Source organism: Lethenteron reissneri, chromosome 45, assembly GCF_015708825.2.
Source record: "Lethenteron reissneri isolate LAM-NWPU_2019-01 chromosome 45, ASM1570882v1, whole genome shotgun sequence".
NCBI lineage: Eukaryota > Metazoa > Chordata > Hyperoartia > Petromyzontiformes > Petromyzontidae > Lethenteron > Lethenteron reissneri.
The window spans coordinates 6,244,289-6,258,442 of NC_083823.1; the positions used below are offsets into that span (position 1 = coordinate 6,244,289).

The following is a 14,154-nucleotide window of genomic DNA, read 5'->3' on the forward strand; positions in this document are numbered from 1 at the left end:
CGAAGCAAGACGGCGCGTAGTGTTTCGCGGTGAATGCAACACCGCGGTATTAAGCAGCGTGGCCACCGGGCTCCAACCACGGCCTTCTACAACTCATGGCGAATGCTTGACTGCTGGGCCATGTCACCTCGCTCCCCCCACCGTGTATATTGCAATAGACAGCCATGCAGTGATCCTCCATTCTCATTATTTTTGTGTCCTTTGTTTCCGTGTGAATATATATTGGCGTACACGTGAGTGTGCGTAATTTATATTAAATGCGGAATAATCCCTTCTCGCACTACGCTGTTTGATGCAAGTTGCGTGAGTGTAACAATCCAAGCCTCGCCCTAGTTGCCTAGTAGTAGGATTGTGCGGTGATATTTTACGATTATTGAAAAATACGAGCAAGCGGCACTTCAATACAACTTTTTCCTCATATGTCATGAAGTATGATATGGATCCCTCAGTCAGTGTTCACCGAAGTGAGAGGGAGGCAGGGTTAGGCTAAGGGCAGAGGTGGCCATGTAACATGTATTTTAGCAACTTTGTTTTCTACAACTGGCAGGCATCGGGCATGTTTGTGTTGTAAATTCCAAAGTACTTTTGCATGCCACCAAAGTACGCACTTAATAAATCGATCGAACTAGGAATTGATAAGAACAGCAGTATATCACTGATAAGTAGAGATTTAGACACAGCAAATACAGGCTAATATGTAATATAATCGAAAGTCAACATTGCTATATGTTTACACAATCCCCCTGTTCTGAAAGAAAGAAGTAAAGACTATTTCTTGCCTTGTATGTCAACTTAAATGTAGCATCGCAAATGTTTGGTATTTGTGACTAGAATTTATCTCATCAGCTGCCTCAACCAATGTTTAAGTTTGGGTTGTTTTTCCCAATATAATAGTTAATAATGTGCTGATTGCTTAAAGCGAAATCCTATACATGTTAAACATTTCGACGACCGACCAGTAGAACGCTTTTGATTGGCTGCAGGCCAGCCAATCATCACGTTCTTGCCTGCGCAGGGCATGCTACTGTGCTTCATAGCCCATCTTGTTGGTGGTGACGTGGGGCTGGGTGCGGCGGACCTCGAGGAGGTGGGGGGCAGTTGAAAGGGGGGGGGCTGCGGGTGTTGAGAGCCCTAGGGGTTGTCATGCACGAGGGAGGGCACCCATGGGGTGGGGAGGTGGGGATGCAGGGTGTGGAGGGAGGGCCCATCCATTCTATGATGGGTCTTTCCACTGGTTTACGAATGCTATATTCATCCAAGGAAGCTTTGCTAAATGTCAAGACTTTCGGAGTAGGTTCTTACATTGGAATTAATTTATTAGTTTTCTGACTGATATAGTTCCTATCACAATATTTGTTTGAACATTCAAGTCTATTTCTTAGCTTTTTTTTCGTCGCACAGTTGGTTACGTATGGTGCGAAAGCAGTTCAACATACATATATTGAGGTCCTCTTGATTATGGATCTGATCGTGTCCCGTTAATGTATTGATTACCATTAGATCTTACCTCAACTTTCACGAATCATGATATCAGCCTACGAATATCGAACGCGCAACGACTGCAGATGCTTCTAAAGCTTACAGAAGTTATCTTTACCCCCTCATCTCTTTATCTCATCACTTTCTCTCTCATCGCTTTACTTTATCTTATCACTTCATCACTTTGTCTCTCGATGCAGTCGTGTAGAGTTTCAGCTGCGATTCACGGATAGCAAGTTCGTGAATAATGAGGGAATACTGTAATATACTTCTGAAACAACACTTTTGTTCTTGTGAATCTTACTTTATCCTTTGTCCCATTTAATACTCCCTCTTACTCGCCAGCACCCCCAGTAATTAATTCAAGATTTGAAGCTTTCGTGACTGCAAGGATTCATACTCCTTAGTTCTTTCAGTAAAGTCACGTAGGTAAAAAATAAAATAAAAATTAATAAAAAATAAAATAAAAAATAAAATATGTAAATAAATATAAATTTCTACATTATTTTTATTTCTTTTTTTACCCCAGTAATTAGTCAAATGTTACGGAAAGGCTCAACTGTGAGGTGCCAAGAAGGTGGTGGCAATAGGGATGATTAATTTTGTTTGTGGAGTTTTTTTTTGTAGTATTCTTATTTAATAAAATTATATAGATATAAAACCCATAAACTGGTAGGGGTACATGGGCAGTTGATAGTTCTGGTAGGGGATACACAAAGAGCACACGTTTAGCATCGACTTAATTGGTCATTGAGACAGTGCTAATCTCTTTCGAAAGTGCACATAGCTATGACGGGGGTAAGTTTATCTTTTGGACAGCCGCTGTTGACTTCTCCATGAAGTTGGTACTCAAATGTATTGATCACGGAGAGATGACGCACCGAGTCCAACGCCAGTCAGGATTTGAACTTGCAGCCTTCCAACTGTGAGCTGCTGTCTGGCCGGGACCACAGGTCTAGGGTGTATAAAGGTGAGACGTCATATGGGCAGATATCCGAGAGCTACCTCTAAGATTCCTTCAAGTGACCTCTGTGTCCACACGGTAGAGGGCAGCGTTCCTACTCACCCTGCCACACAAAAAGTAACGCTCATTGCATGACAAGTCAACCCAATTTAGCCTCGAACTTAATTAAATGCAGCAGCAAATAAAATGTGCTTGGGGCTTTGTTGGCGCCGTCATCGGTGATCGAGCTGAGGATGCCAACTCACTGCACTTGAGGAACGGTTTAATCAGAACCAGAATATTTATTCTTACTGGAGGAATCCGGTGCCTATAAAGCTCTTTTTCACAGATGTGCAGTCAGGGCGGGTAAGGGCACAAACAGTACAAAAACATGATACTCGTGCAAGAGGTAAAGAAATCACCCAAACACATGCAAATAAAAACTGAACCAACCCCATCCCCAGGCAAAGCCTGGATTTGAACCCAGGATTTCAGCGGTGCCAGCTCGCCCCTCCAATATCTGAACCACCAGACCACTTCACATTCCGTGAATATCTGCAATCAATTCAGCACTGTTGGCACTGCAGACATACAGATAGTCCCTGAGTTACGATGGTCCGACTTACGATATTTCGATTGTAAAATATTTTTAATTTCGCGCGGCAGGCAAACGCAGCAGCGTACGAGGTACGATACTGTACGTTGGGACGCTGCCGGGATGTACTGTACGCATCTCCCGCCTTGTGTGGTGCCTCACTCTCACCAGCGGTCGACGGAGTTAAGTTGTCTCGGTGTTAGCGCGTTACGATACGTTCAATGCATGTATGATACGTAGCTTTAGCGATTTCATTTTAGGGTTACCACGATACGATAAGTTCAATGCATGTTAAAAGTTTTTATAGCAGATAGGATTTTTTCCTGAAAAAACTTTCTATTAAATTGCAGTTCATATAAGTAGGCTAAGAATTTACCTTGTTTTTTAACTTTACATTTTACTGTGCAATACAGTATTGTAATTAATAAATACAGCATATAGTTTATACAGTGCGGTACTGTAAATTGCTCTGTTTTGCTAAATTATCACCATTCTTTAAGACTCCTGGGTAGGCTAGGCCATCTTCGACTTACGATATGTTTGACTTACGATGGGGTCGTCGTAACGCATCTGCATTGTAAGTAAAGTACTACTGTACTTACCATGCAACACTTTATTGGCAGGTTAAAACTAAAAAAGTAGCATTCCTTTGCAATTAAATTATATAGTTTGCCGTTTAATTGTCAGGCTGAACGTTTCCTTGTTGGGACATCAAAGTCAAATATTTATGGTTGTTCCGTGACAAAGGTCATGCTTTGTCACTAGGAAAATAGTGTGGTTGTTTTGTTAATTTATTATACATACGCCAGTGGAAGTACCCGTCATAGAACGAGAGCCACGCGCCCTTCAGCGGCCCTTACCCATTCACCCAACCCAAGCTATTTTTATTTTACCAGGTAAGACCTACTGAGCTATCTAGATCTTTTTCAGAAACGACCTGGCCACAAATGATAGCTCAACGAAGTGGCTTATCACGTGGAAATTGATTGCAGCCAAATACTCGAAACGCTCGTTTCTAAATGTAGAGGGAAGAACCGGAGGACCCGGAGAAAAATCCACGCAACCATGGGAAGAACATGCAAACTCCATGTATTCAGAACTCGCAACTTCATGTATACCAGGCAAGGTAGTTAACATCTCACCACCCTGACACCCCACCACCCTGACACCCCAAAGCAGTAACCTGCTCAGCAGCCACCCATGTGGCCCCTCCCTCAACACGGAGGGGTGGGGGGTGACTTCTGATTGGCTGGCCAGCATGTGACCTTAAGTCAATCTAAAGTCTTCTCAGAATCCGAATATTTATTTCTCCTGGAGAAATCCGATGAGGTCTGAAGCTCTTTTTCACAGATGTCCAGTAGGTGGCAGGTCAGAAAGTTACAACAAATAATAATAAAAAAATATCGGAGTGCAAAGTATTGGAAAGGTGAATTATATACTTAGTAAGTTCAAACTTATAAAGTTTATAAGCTTCACTGCTTGGTTGCCAAAGTATTTTTAGATATAGATATACTTTATCTAAACCAATTTCAATTGAGGCCTGGAGGATCACTGCATGGCTGTCTACTGCAATCAATACAATATATATTTGTTTACACATATTTATATAAGCTGAAGTCCACAATAGCATGTGGCAGGTTCGTGTTATAGATATGATTCGGCAAAAATGGCTGCACTGGGTGAGACCTGTATGTATGTTGAACTTCTTTCGCACAGTACGTAGCCAACCGTGCTAATCGAAGGTGCGGGGAGGGACAATATCCTGTGTGTGGGATTCGAGGGCTGATTGCCGGGGCAGGCAATGAAGTGGTTTCCACGGCTCCGGTGACCAAGGGGGAAGACGAGACCTAAGAGCAGATGGCGAGATACTGATAGGGCAAGTCTTTGAGGTCACGTGTCAACTGTGCAGCGCAGCTGCGGACCCAGCAGAGGGTAGAGAGGGTTGTCGAGGTGCATCATCGATTGTGGCGGCGTCTTGTTTTTTGGTTGGATGGAAAGAAAGGGTAACAAGGAAGTGCAAGTGGCGAGACGTTTTAATGCAGCAATTCGGAAAAAGGCAGTTTCAGAATGGGGCAGGTAGACAGAAGTGGGGGAGGGCTTATGAAGTAAGCTTGAGAAGGAAGGATGTTGAGGGTGAAAGGTGCTGCTCAAGGACTTCAAGAGAGGGCAGAAATAAAAAATGTCTAGATTAGAGAAATCGGAGGAACTTGAACTAAGAACTTGCCCTCGGACAAATAACTCGACAAGAAGAGATGTACTTGAAAAGCATTTATATTCAAAATGACCAGGCAAAGCATGCAACTGGCAGCGAGGAAATAGTTCGTAAACGTGTAGAGAGACTCAATGTATACGCGGAGCACCATGGTACACAAGGACACGTTCCAAAGTTAAGAACCGGACACACTGCATGGTCGCACCTGTTCACGTCTCATCTGCGGAGTATGCTGGCAGATTGACAGTGTGAGTTGGTTAAAGCGGCCTGCAAGCTGACTTGTTTTGTTTCTAAAATGCCACCTTTTCTGTGTTCCAGGGCACAAAGCTATGGATCATCATGGAGTACCTGGGAGGAGGGTCTGCCCTCGACCTGGCAAGTCTTAAGCGGTTTCGTTAAATACAAAATTGTCTTAAAGAGGCCAATGTTCTTTTTGGACGGTATGGATTAAAGGGATCCGTTGTAAATTTCCACATTGATTTTGTTTAATCCTTTGAAAAGCCAGGAACAAGATATCCAGAAGGCTATCATAATGATCCTGTTGAGACGTGTCATGGATTTTCTTTGGTTAAGGGAAAGAGCTAATTCAAAACGTGTTTTCCCTTAAGTTTAAAATTCCTTACGTGTGTTTCGTTATTGTTAACGTGTGCGGGAAAAAGGATTTAATGCCAGTTGTATCGTGAAAGTACACAGGTTGTTTAAATGTTGGCAATACTTGAGCCCTGAGGACTTGCACTTGCCTGGAGGCTGAATCAACAGGACGTATTTGGTTGTGCCTCTGAAACAAAAAAGAGCAGTGGGATTTGAATTAATAATTAATGGCAATGGGAAAACTTTGAGTAACATTGAGAAGAGGGTAAAAATTACATGGTTATGACCTAAGCATGAAACAGCTATGCACTGCGGTTATAAAGTTTGTATAAACATGGCAATAGAGTAAAATTGTGATAAATTCGAGGCGCAGGCCGTTACGTCGCTTAGCTTGTGCCCGGATAGCGAAGCTGAAAGCCGTTTCCTCTGACTCTCCTTGCTTTAGATAAAGCCCGGTCCACTGGAGGAGCATCAAATTGCGACTATTTTGCGGGAAATCCTGAAAGGGTTGGATTACCTCCATTCAGAGAGGAAAATTCACAGAGACATCAAAGGTAATGTGAATGTAATGTTTCACTCAGTACATCCGATAAGAGTGGTTGCCTATGTACGGTGCGAAAGAAGTTATGCATGTGTATACAATGTGTATGACCCCTCCTGGCATGGCCATAGAAGGTGCCGTTTCCGTATCACTTTGCACTCCCCGGAGCCAGAGTGAATGTTAATGTAAGAGCCTTAAACGCTCTTTAAAGTTCAATGGGGCTGTGAAAGCAGCATCGGCACTCGCTACATGATGTATCGTTCTCTCTGCCACCTCTCCCACCGGCCCAGCTGCCAACGTCCTTCTGTCCGAACAAGGCGACGTGAAGCTAGCGGACTTTGGTGTGGCTGGCCAGCTCACCGACACGCAGATCAAGCGCAACACTTTCGTAGGCACCCCCTTCTGGATGGCTCCCGAAGTCATCAAACAGTCAGCCTACGATTTCAAAGTAAGTGCATGCTGCATAGTCTGAATACAGCGTATGACAAAGTCATTGTCACACGCTGCGTCCTTTGACGTGATCTTTTGCCTCGACGTTCAGTTTTATCTGACGTGTTTGTGCGTGACCTCATTTGGTTTAAGCATTTCGGTAGACCTCGTTAAAGCTGCATTGAACAAGTGCTTTTTTGTTGTTGTAACGTTTATCTATTCGAGGGCTACGGAGATAACGGACCCCCCAAGTAACAATGTCTTCGTCAGCATTGTTTTTCTTCTATTAATCTGACCCAGCTTGTCTGCTGTTCATACGGCGGTCACCAACATGCTCTGGCTACTATACAAATGATCCCCCGGCTGTGTGCCAGGCACCCAGAAATGTTTAATAAGCGTACGGTTAAATTAATAGTTACATTTTGGAGGCGGGGTGGGGGTGTCACGTTGTGTGGAGGCTTCCGCCCTTCTCCTCTGTGTACTCACACAATTTAATTATCAAAAAGGTGTTTCTGGGAGCTCTGCATAGAGGAAGTTATTTTTTTCCTATGGAAATCGGATTTAAACATGAGTACAAAAAACAAGTTTTCTCGAGAAAATGACTTAATATTCCTTTAGCGTTGAATAATGTCTCTTGGGCAGGGCACAAATTACATTGCAGCTGATTGCCATTGCGGTACCATTGGCGAATTTTAAAGAGGACATTGAAGTATATGTAGTGTAATTGTGATGTATGATACATATTATACAAAGTGAAATTCTAAATGTTTTTAAACATTTTTGTACAACTTGCGACCAATCATGCCAACACATTTGTGCATGCTATGACATGAATATGAAACTAATTTCCTTTGCTACGTCCCCTGATTCCTCAACAGGCAGACATCTGGTCTCTGGGAATCACAGCCATTGAGTTGGCCAAGGGGGAGCCACCCAACTCAGAGCTTCATCCCATGCGGGTGCTGTTCCTCATTCCCAAGAACAACCCTCCCACGTTGGAGGGAAACTACAGCAAGGCCTTCAAGGAGTTTGTTGACTCATGTCTAAACAAGGACCCTCAGTTTGTGAGTTGTAACCAGTGGCGTGCCACACACGGATAAAGTCCACTTTTTGACGAGGGACATAATTCGGCGCAGTTTTTCGCTGTAAACCCCTGCGCTATATGGCTGTTGGATGTTTATGAGTAATGTACAATTGTAAAAAATTTTGTTTAACTTTAAATAGAATGAAAAGTGTGAAGTGAGAAGTTTGCCTTCGGAATGAATCGCAGCTTGATTAACCCTTGACACCAAACATTGTTACAGAGACCAACGGCCAAGGAACTGCTTAAACACAAGTTCATCCAGCGTAGTGCCAAAAAGACGTCCTACCTGACGGAGCTCATTGACAGGTACAAGCGTTGGAAAGCCGAAGGCCATGACGAAGGCTCCAGCTCCGGAGATTCTGATGAGTGAGTTCGTTTTTTATTATCTTGTCCGGATTGACAGCAATTATGAAAATTGTACATAACGTGGTAAACGTTTGAGATGAAGAGTGGGGTTGTTAAAAGTGGTGGTGTGACTGACTGCAAAGTAGAACAAGATGCACCCAGCTTTCTGTCGCACCCCAGCTACGACCACCTTTTTTACAGTCACGAAAGCTTTAAATCGAAATTTAAGTGGTGGTGTAGTCTTAGCGACGGTAGAAAAGGCTTGGAGTGTTAAGTAGTAGGGGTTTGGATAGGCCTGGTCGTAGATGGGGTGCGACAGAAAGCTGGGTGCATCTTGTTCTACTCTGCAGTCAGTCAAATTGAAATGTCTTGACGGACTGTCTTTTACTGCTCCTTTATTATATGTATATAATGTCCTCTGGGTGAATGGATTATTTTTGGATGGTGTATTTTAAAACGTGCATTCTCATTAATGTCTCCCACTATTTATAACTTGGTGCACTTTGTGTCTTAAAAAGTACTAAACCAGCCATTTCAAAATTGTATATCCATAAGTTCTATAAAATACTTGAAATAACTTTCATCACTGGCGACTTTCTACAATTAAACATTTATGCTTGTTGTACTTGGCTTGACATATTTTTGTTACAGCGACGAGAACGAAGGACCTAACTCTGAAACGGACGACTGGACTTTTACGATGAAGCCGCGGTTCAAGGGGATACACAACGGCTCACTGGGACACGCCACACAGAAACTCCTACCAGAGCTGCCTGAACCAGTAGCCCCCCCGGTAAGTCCTGACCATGACACACGAGCAGGATGAAGGCACCATTCTCCTCTTGTACGCATCAATCCACTGCTGGATGAATGCCTTCCCACGCCACGGAGATCGTGAGGATTATTTTATCGTGCTGCTCAGCGCGCGGGTTGGTGTAGAAGGATTATCATGAACGTGAGGGCATTAATAGTCCAGTACGATAATGTATTTTGCTGCACCCTGCGTTCTGTTGCCTGCATCATCATAGTCTCGTGGCTTATAACAGCTGTTTAATCTACGGTGGTCACCCACGAAAGCATTATCCAGGCTTGGCTTCGAATATCAGCCTCAATTTAGGTGATTTGGTTATATTATAAATTAACGCATTTCATGTGAATGTTCAATAGGCAAACCTGTGTAGCCATGATGACTTATTTTTCAAACTAACTTTTTTTGCTCTGTTTTGTTAAGGCATGCTTCTGGGGTGCATTAGCTTGTTTACAGCTTCACGTCGGTGATGACATTAGCGGCGAAACTTAGAGATTGTGAGCGACAGGGCATGGCTAAAAAGTTTTAAGAATGGCAATGTTTAGAATAACAGTTTCCCATTACTAGACTTTTTTTTAGAATCATTTCCCCTCCCAGTGCACTTAGTCTGTTTAATGACATATTTGTGCATCTTCAATTTAGACCTCAAAATAGCTCAGACTTGTACTGTTTCTCATTCTTCAATGTTTTTGACCTCCATTTGTGCTTCCCACCGATAAAAAAAAAAACACTTGGAATGAAAATGAAGTTTAGTTAGGTCATGCACGTTACATGTAACAGCTATTGAACTTTAAAGCTGTTCAGGACACATTGTACAATATTAAACTCAAGTTGAGGGGCAAAATCAATATTGAAGTATGAGCTCTTAAGAATTATTGGTTTCACGTATGGACAAATAAAAAAATAGATATATAGCTGCAGGTAAATAAGCAATATATATGCGTGCAGTAATATTAAATACACATTTACACCAGAGAGCTGTGCAATGCAGCAAAAAAGTTATATTTATGACGTCAAGCTTGCAAAGTCATTGTTAAAATCGACAACCGTGTTTATTTTAAATTGGCTACATTTTTTGTTTCTTGCCTGGATCTCTATTAAGAGGCCTTGTAATTTTCTGAACAGTAAAACTCCTTCATGCTACCTTACTACCGTTACTGTATTTAAACCCATGCCTATTAAGACCACACCTTGATTCTGTATTACATGCTAAACAAATAATGTACAGACCCCTGTCAATCCTCTGCTGGATGAAGTCCTCCCCATGCCATATTCAAACAACAACAAAAACTCGTCACATTCAACATTGACATAACACCGTCTTAAAAGGGGAAATATATAATCGGTGACGTTTTCCGTCAATGACCCTTTCCCAGCACAGAGAGAAAGAGTGGAGAAGAATTGTAGACTGCACTTGACACCATGGGGGAGCCTGACAATTTGAAAATACCATGCATTTTAAATTCCATGTTGGTAGATGGAATTCACCGTTCCTCACCACGCTGGTCATTGTGGCTTTGGTGAAAGAGGGAGCCCCCAGATTCAGTTGAGATATCATTCGTCACTGACGTTAGCCATGACTAGAAATCGGAAGCCGAGGTCGTCAGGCTTTTCACGCAGTGTACTAACCACTGCACCTTGACTGGCCCCCATGTGTGCATATATATAATGTATTACTTATGTATTATGCATCACATGTGTGTATGCAAGTTGTACATATGCACCAATGGCACATAAAATAGTGTATTATCATGGGAGCTCCTTTGCCAGTACCAAAATATGAGAATCGGTTTTCCCCTTTTTTCTGGCAACAAAACAGGTGTGTTAAGATGTTAAAACACCAAACTAAAACCTTTTACAAGGAATCATGTCTGCATTAACCACAATACTTGTGGTCAGATTCTGACCACTGGCAAAGGAGGTCCCATGATGTAGCTACTCACCCCGAGCTCTCATTACTCTGATAATGCTTGTCTTTGGTCTGTATGCCTTTTGGCATCCTCTGGTCTAACACCATTTTGAAACTAGGCTCAAAAGAAAGCTGTCTCTGGTGTGGACCAATCAGTTTCAAAGACAATGCATATATTATCGGAGTACGTTTTTTGTTTGCATTCTGACCACAAGTATTGTGGTTAATGCACACATGATTCCTTGTAAAAGGTTTCAGTTTGGTGTTTTAATATCTTAACGTCTGTTTTGTTGCCAGAAAAAAGAGGAAAACCTATTCTCATAGTGTATCATATTTTGCTATTGGAAGGACAGCGACGATCCAGGAGTGGGTAGGGAGCACATGTAGTGATGCGATGCCACCTCAGAGGCACTTGTTTGACAATCAAGTTTCAAGTGTATTCTGTTTGACTGGGTGAGAACTCGACCAGGATAGTTTAATTGCAACAGTGGCATGGTTCGCCGAAACGACAAACAAATAAAATGGAGTATCGCAACTTTATTTTAGGGGGCAATGATTGCTACGCATAATTCCTATTTAGAAATTTGCGGAAAATGTTTAAGGTGGCCCAATTTAGGTCTGGCCACTGGGGGGGGATCTTTAACGTCCGCTGTGAAGCAGATGGGGCTTCCTAATTTATGGTTAATACACAACGCAGTAATAATAAAGGCGGCCACTGGAATCGAACCATGATCCTGTGCAACAAGCAAGGAATGCGCTACCGCCAGGCTATGTCACAGCCCATGTGACCAATGGAAGCCGTGTGTGGACTCTCATGCGCTGCTGGCATTGTCACATCTCCAGTCGCCCGCACTGTGCCATCCAGAATGAGCGGATCCAAAAATCGTTGCGGAAACAGCATCACGGTGTGACCAGGGTAGCAAAGCCCAATGTAGTGGACACTTATGTGAAGCTGCTTAGAGAGCTTGCGTATCAAGGTGGCCCAGATGGCTTAAGGGGTCGGAACACTGAGCTGGCACCGATGCTATCTTGGGCTTGAATCTGGGCAGCAACTTCTGATTAAATCCTGTACTCAAGTATCGTGCTGATTGTCATTGCCCTGTAACCAATGATTGCATGAAAAACCCATTGCATCAAATTGAATTTTTTCATTTAACTTGGCTTATTCCAACCTTGAGAATGAAACCTATAGGTTAAATTAATATTCTATTAATGATCACCTTTGCAGGGTATACAAATCTGTGCTGTTCATGTGGATAAAGTTATCTTCAGAAGTGGTTATATGATACCTTCCATTGCCCTTGAGTGGAACAGGGTGATGAACTAATAGCTGTGAGTGTTTCATTTGGAAATGTCTGTCTCGTTGCACGATGCTGATAGCACAATCGGTGGATATTGTAATTCGGAAAGAAGAGAAGTAATTTGTCAATACTTGTTTTGTAAAAAATGTTTGCTTCCATGTGAACACCCTCCCAGGTTGAAAAACCAGTTGTGCAGCAGCAGCAGAAATCACAGTGCTTGGCCACGTTAATCGACCCGCTCTTTGCAGAGGTGAGAGCATCGCATTAAGTAAGCCACCCGCGCACCGCCTTCTAAGATTCTCCACGCACGCGCTCCCCTGCCTTACCCCTCCGGTGCCGTCTCGCACTCCCATCCCGCACGCCGTCCGCTCTGCAGTAAGTCTCACATCTCCTGATTCCCCTCTGAAACGCACTGCTCTGCTGCTCTTCCTCTCCCTTCAGCTGTCGCCACTGCAGACACCTTTATTCTATTAATTTTACCGAGGTAAGTCCCGCCACTGAGCTATGCAGATTTTTTTCAGAAGCGACATGGCAGCAAATGATAGCTCAACAAAGTGCCTCTTTCACGTGGAAGTTTATAGCAGCCAAATACTCTAAGCGCACTTTGATTCTAAATGTGGAGGGGAAAACCGGAGGATCCGGATAAAAAATCCATGCATCCACTGGGAAACTCGTTGAGCTATCATTTGTCTCCCAGGTCGCTTGTGAAAAAGAGGCTATATAGCTCAGTGGGCCTTACCTGATGAAATTTGAAAAAAATAATTGTTTAGTGTATGGGTGTGTTGTTGTGACCTGCACTGTGGTGGTCGTGCACAGTACGGAAGAGACAAAACAGTCAGTCTGGCACACATTACCCCCTTGACCTTCACATTTACATGAGCAGACTTAAATTTGAAGCTCAAAAAGAAATTGCCATGTGCAGCGAGTGGATCGAATTTTGGTTCAAGGACACAAACCACCTCTTCAAGCCCTTCAGTGAAATCCATTTGGGTCCTGCCTCGTGATGCCTCCGGACAAGTGAATTTCTTGTAAGCCGCTGTTTGACCGTAGTTTCTCCGTTGCCTCCCACAGCTGAAGGAAAAGCACAGAAGCAGCGGAAAGAATGTGTTGGCAGTGGAGGAGCTTGAGAATGCCTTCGGTCTGGCCGAGGAAGCTTGTCCTGGCATATCCGACCGACTTATCTCCCAGCTTGTTGACAGAGTCAGAAGGTATTGAGATGAAGCCCGACACTTGCAGCCACCAGAAACGTGTATATGCACCGATGGATGTTTCGAATGTTTTTCGTTTAGAAATATCTTGTGGCTTCACATGTACATGTACAGTCCTTCTGTCAATCCCACTGCTGGATGAGCACCACCCTCATCATGATTTAACAACACTTCACCACGCTGGTCAGTGCGCATTGGTGAAGGCGGGGAGCATAGAATTATAGTACAATGATTTAGCAAAACTGCCCAAAATGTAATCCCTCATCTTGTAACTCCTGTTATGCATGATGGGCACCTATACAACCATTATCCAAGCCAAAAACTACTTATCTATTTACAACGAATGGGCACATTCTGGAGATTATGATCATAGGCGTGTGTGTATATAAATATATGCTAGCTAAATTTGCGGCATAGATCATCGCATGCAGCGTAGATTTATGTTAAGATGGCGTGGTGAGTAACTTGTCTGGATTCGCCTAAATATAGACCTCGGGGAATAAGGCTGGCAGTTGCTTGGGTGTGTTTTCACGCAGACATTCTTGGTAGCCAATGATCGTATGTGCAGAGAGATGTACTGTGGAACTGCAAATGATATAACCACAACTGAGTGTACAAGTTGGGGTGTGGCTTTTACTTCGTGAGCTTGCGCATTAGCGCTCTCTCCGTCGCTGAATATTTGCACTAAGTGACTTTTTTTGCAGGATCG

At 43.2% G+C, this 14,154-nt stretch overlaps 1 protein-coding gene across 1 annotated transcript in view; it reads left to right on the plus strand.

Annotated features, from left to right (window-relative positions):
* LOC133353964 (serine/threonine-protein kinase 25-like) overlaps positions 1-14,154 on the plus strand; it is a 36,749-nt gene that overhangs the window by 19,253 nt on the left and 3,342 nt on the right. Inside the window, exons 3-10 of the mRNA XM_061570497.1 lie at positions 5,548-5,604; positions 6,266-6,374; positions 6,652-6,809; positions 7,669-7,854; positions 8,095-8,240; positions 8,871-9,012; positions 12,413-12,487; positions 13,309-13,445. Of these exons, the coding sequence (XP_061426481.1) occupies positions 5,548-5,604; positions 6,266-6,374; positions 6,652-6,809; positions 7,669-7,854; positions 8,095-8,240; positions 8,871-9,012; positions 12,413-12,487; positions 13,309-13,445 (1,010 nt within the window). The remainder of the gene's footprint in view (positions 1-5,547; positions 5,605-6,265; positions 6,375-6,651; positions 6,810-7,668; positions 7,855-8,094; positions 8,241-8,870; positions 9,013-12,412; positions 12,488-13,308; positions 13,446-14,154) is intronic.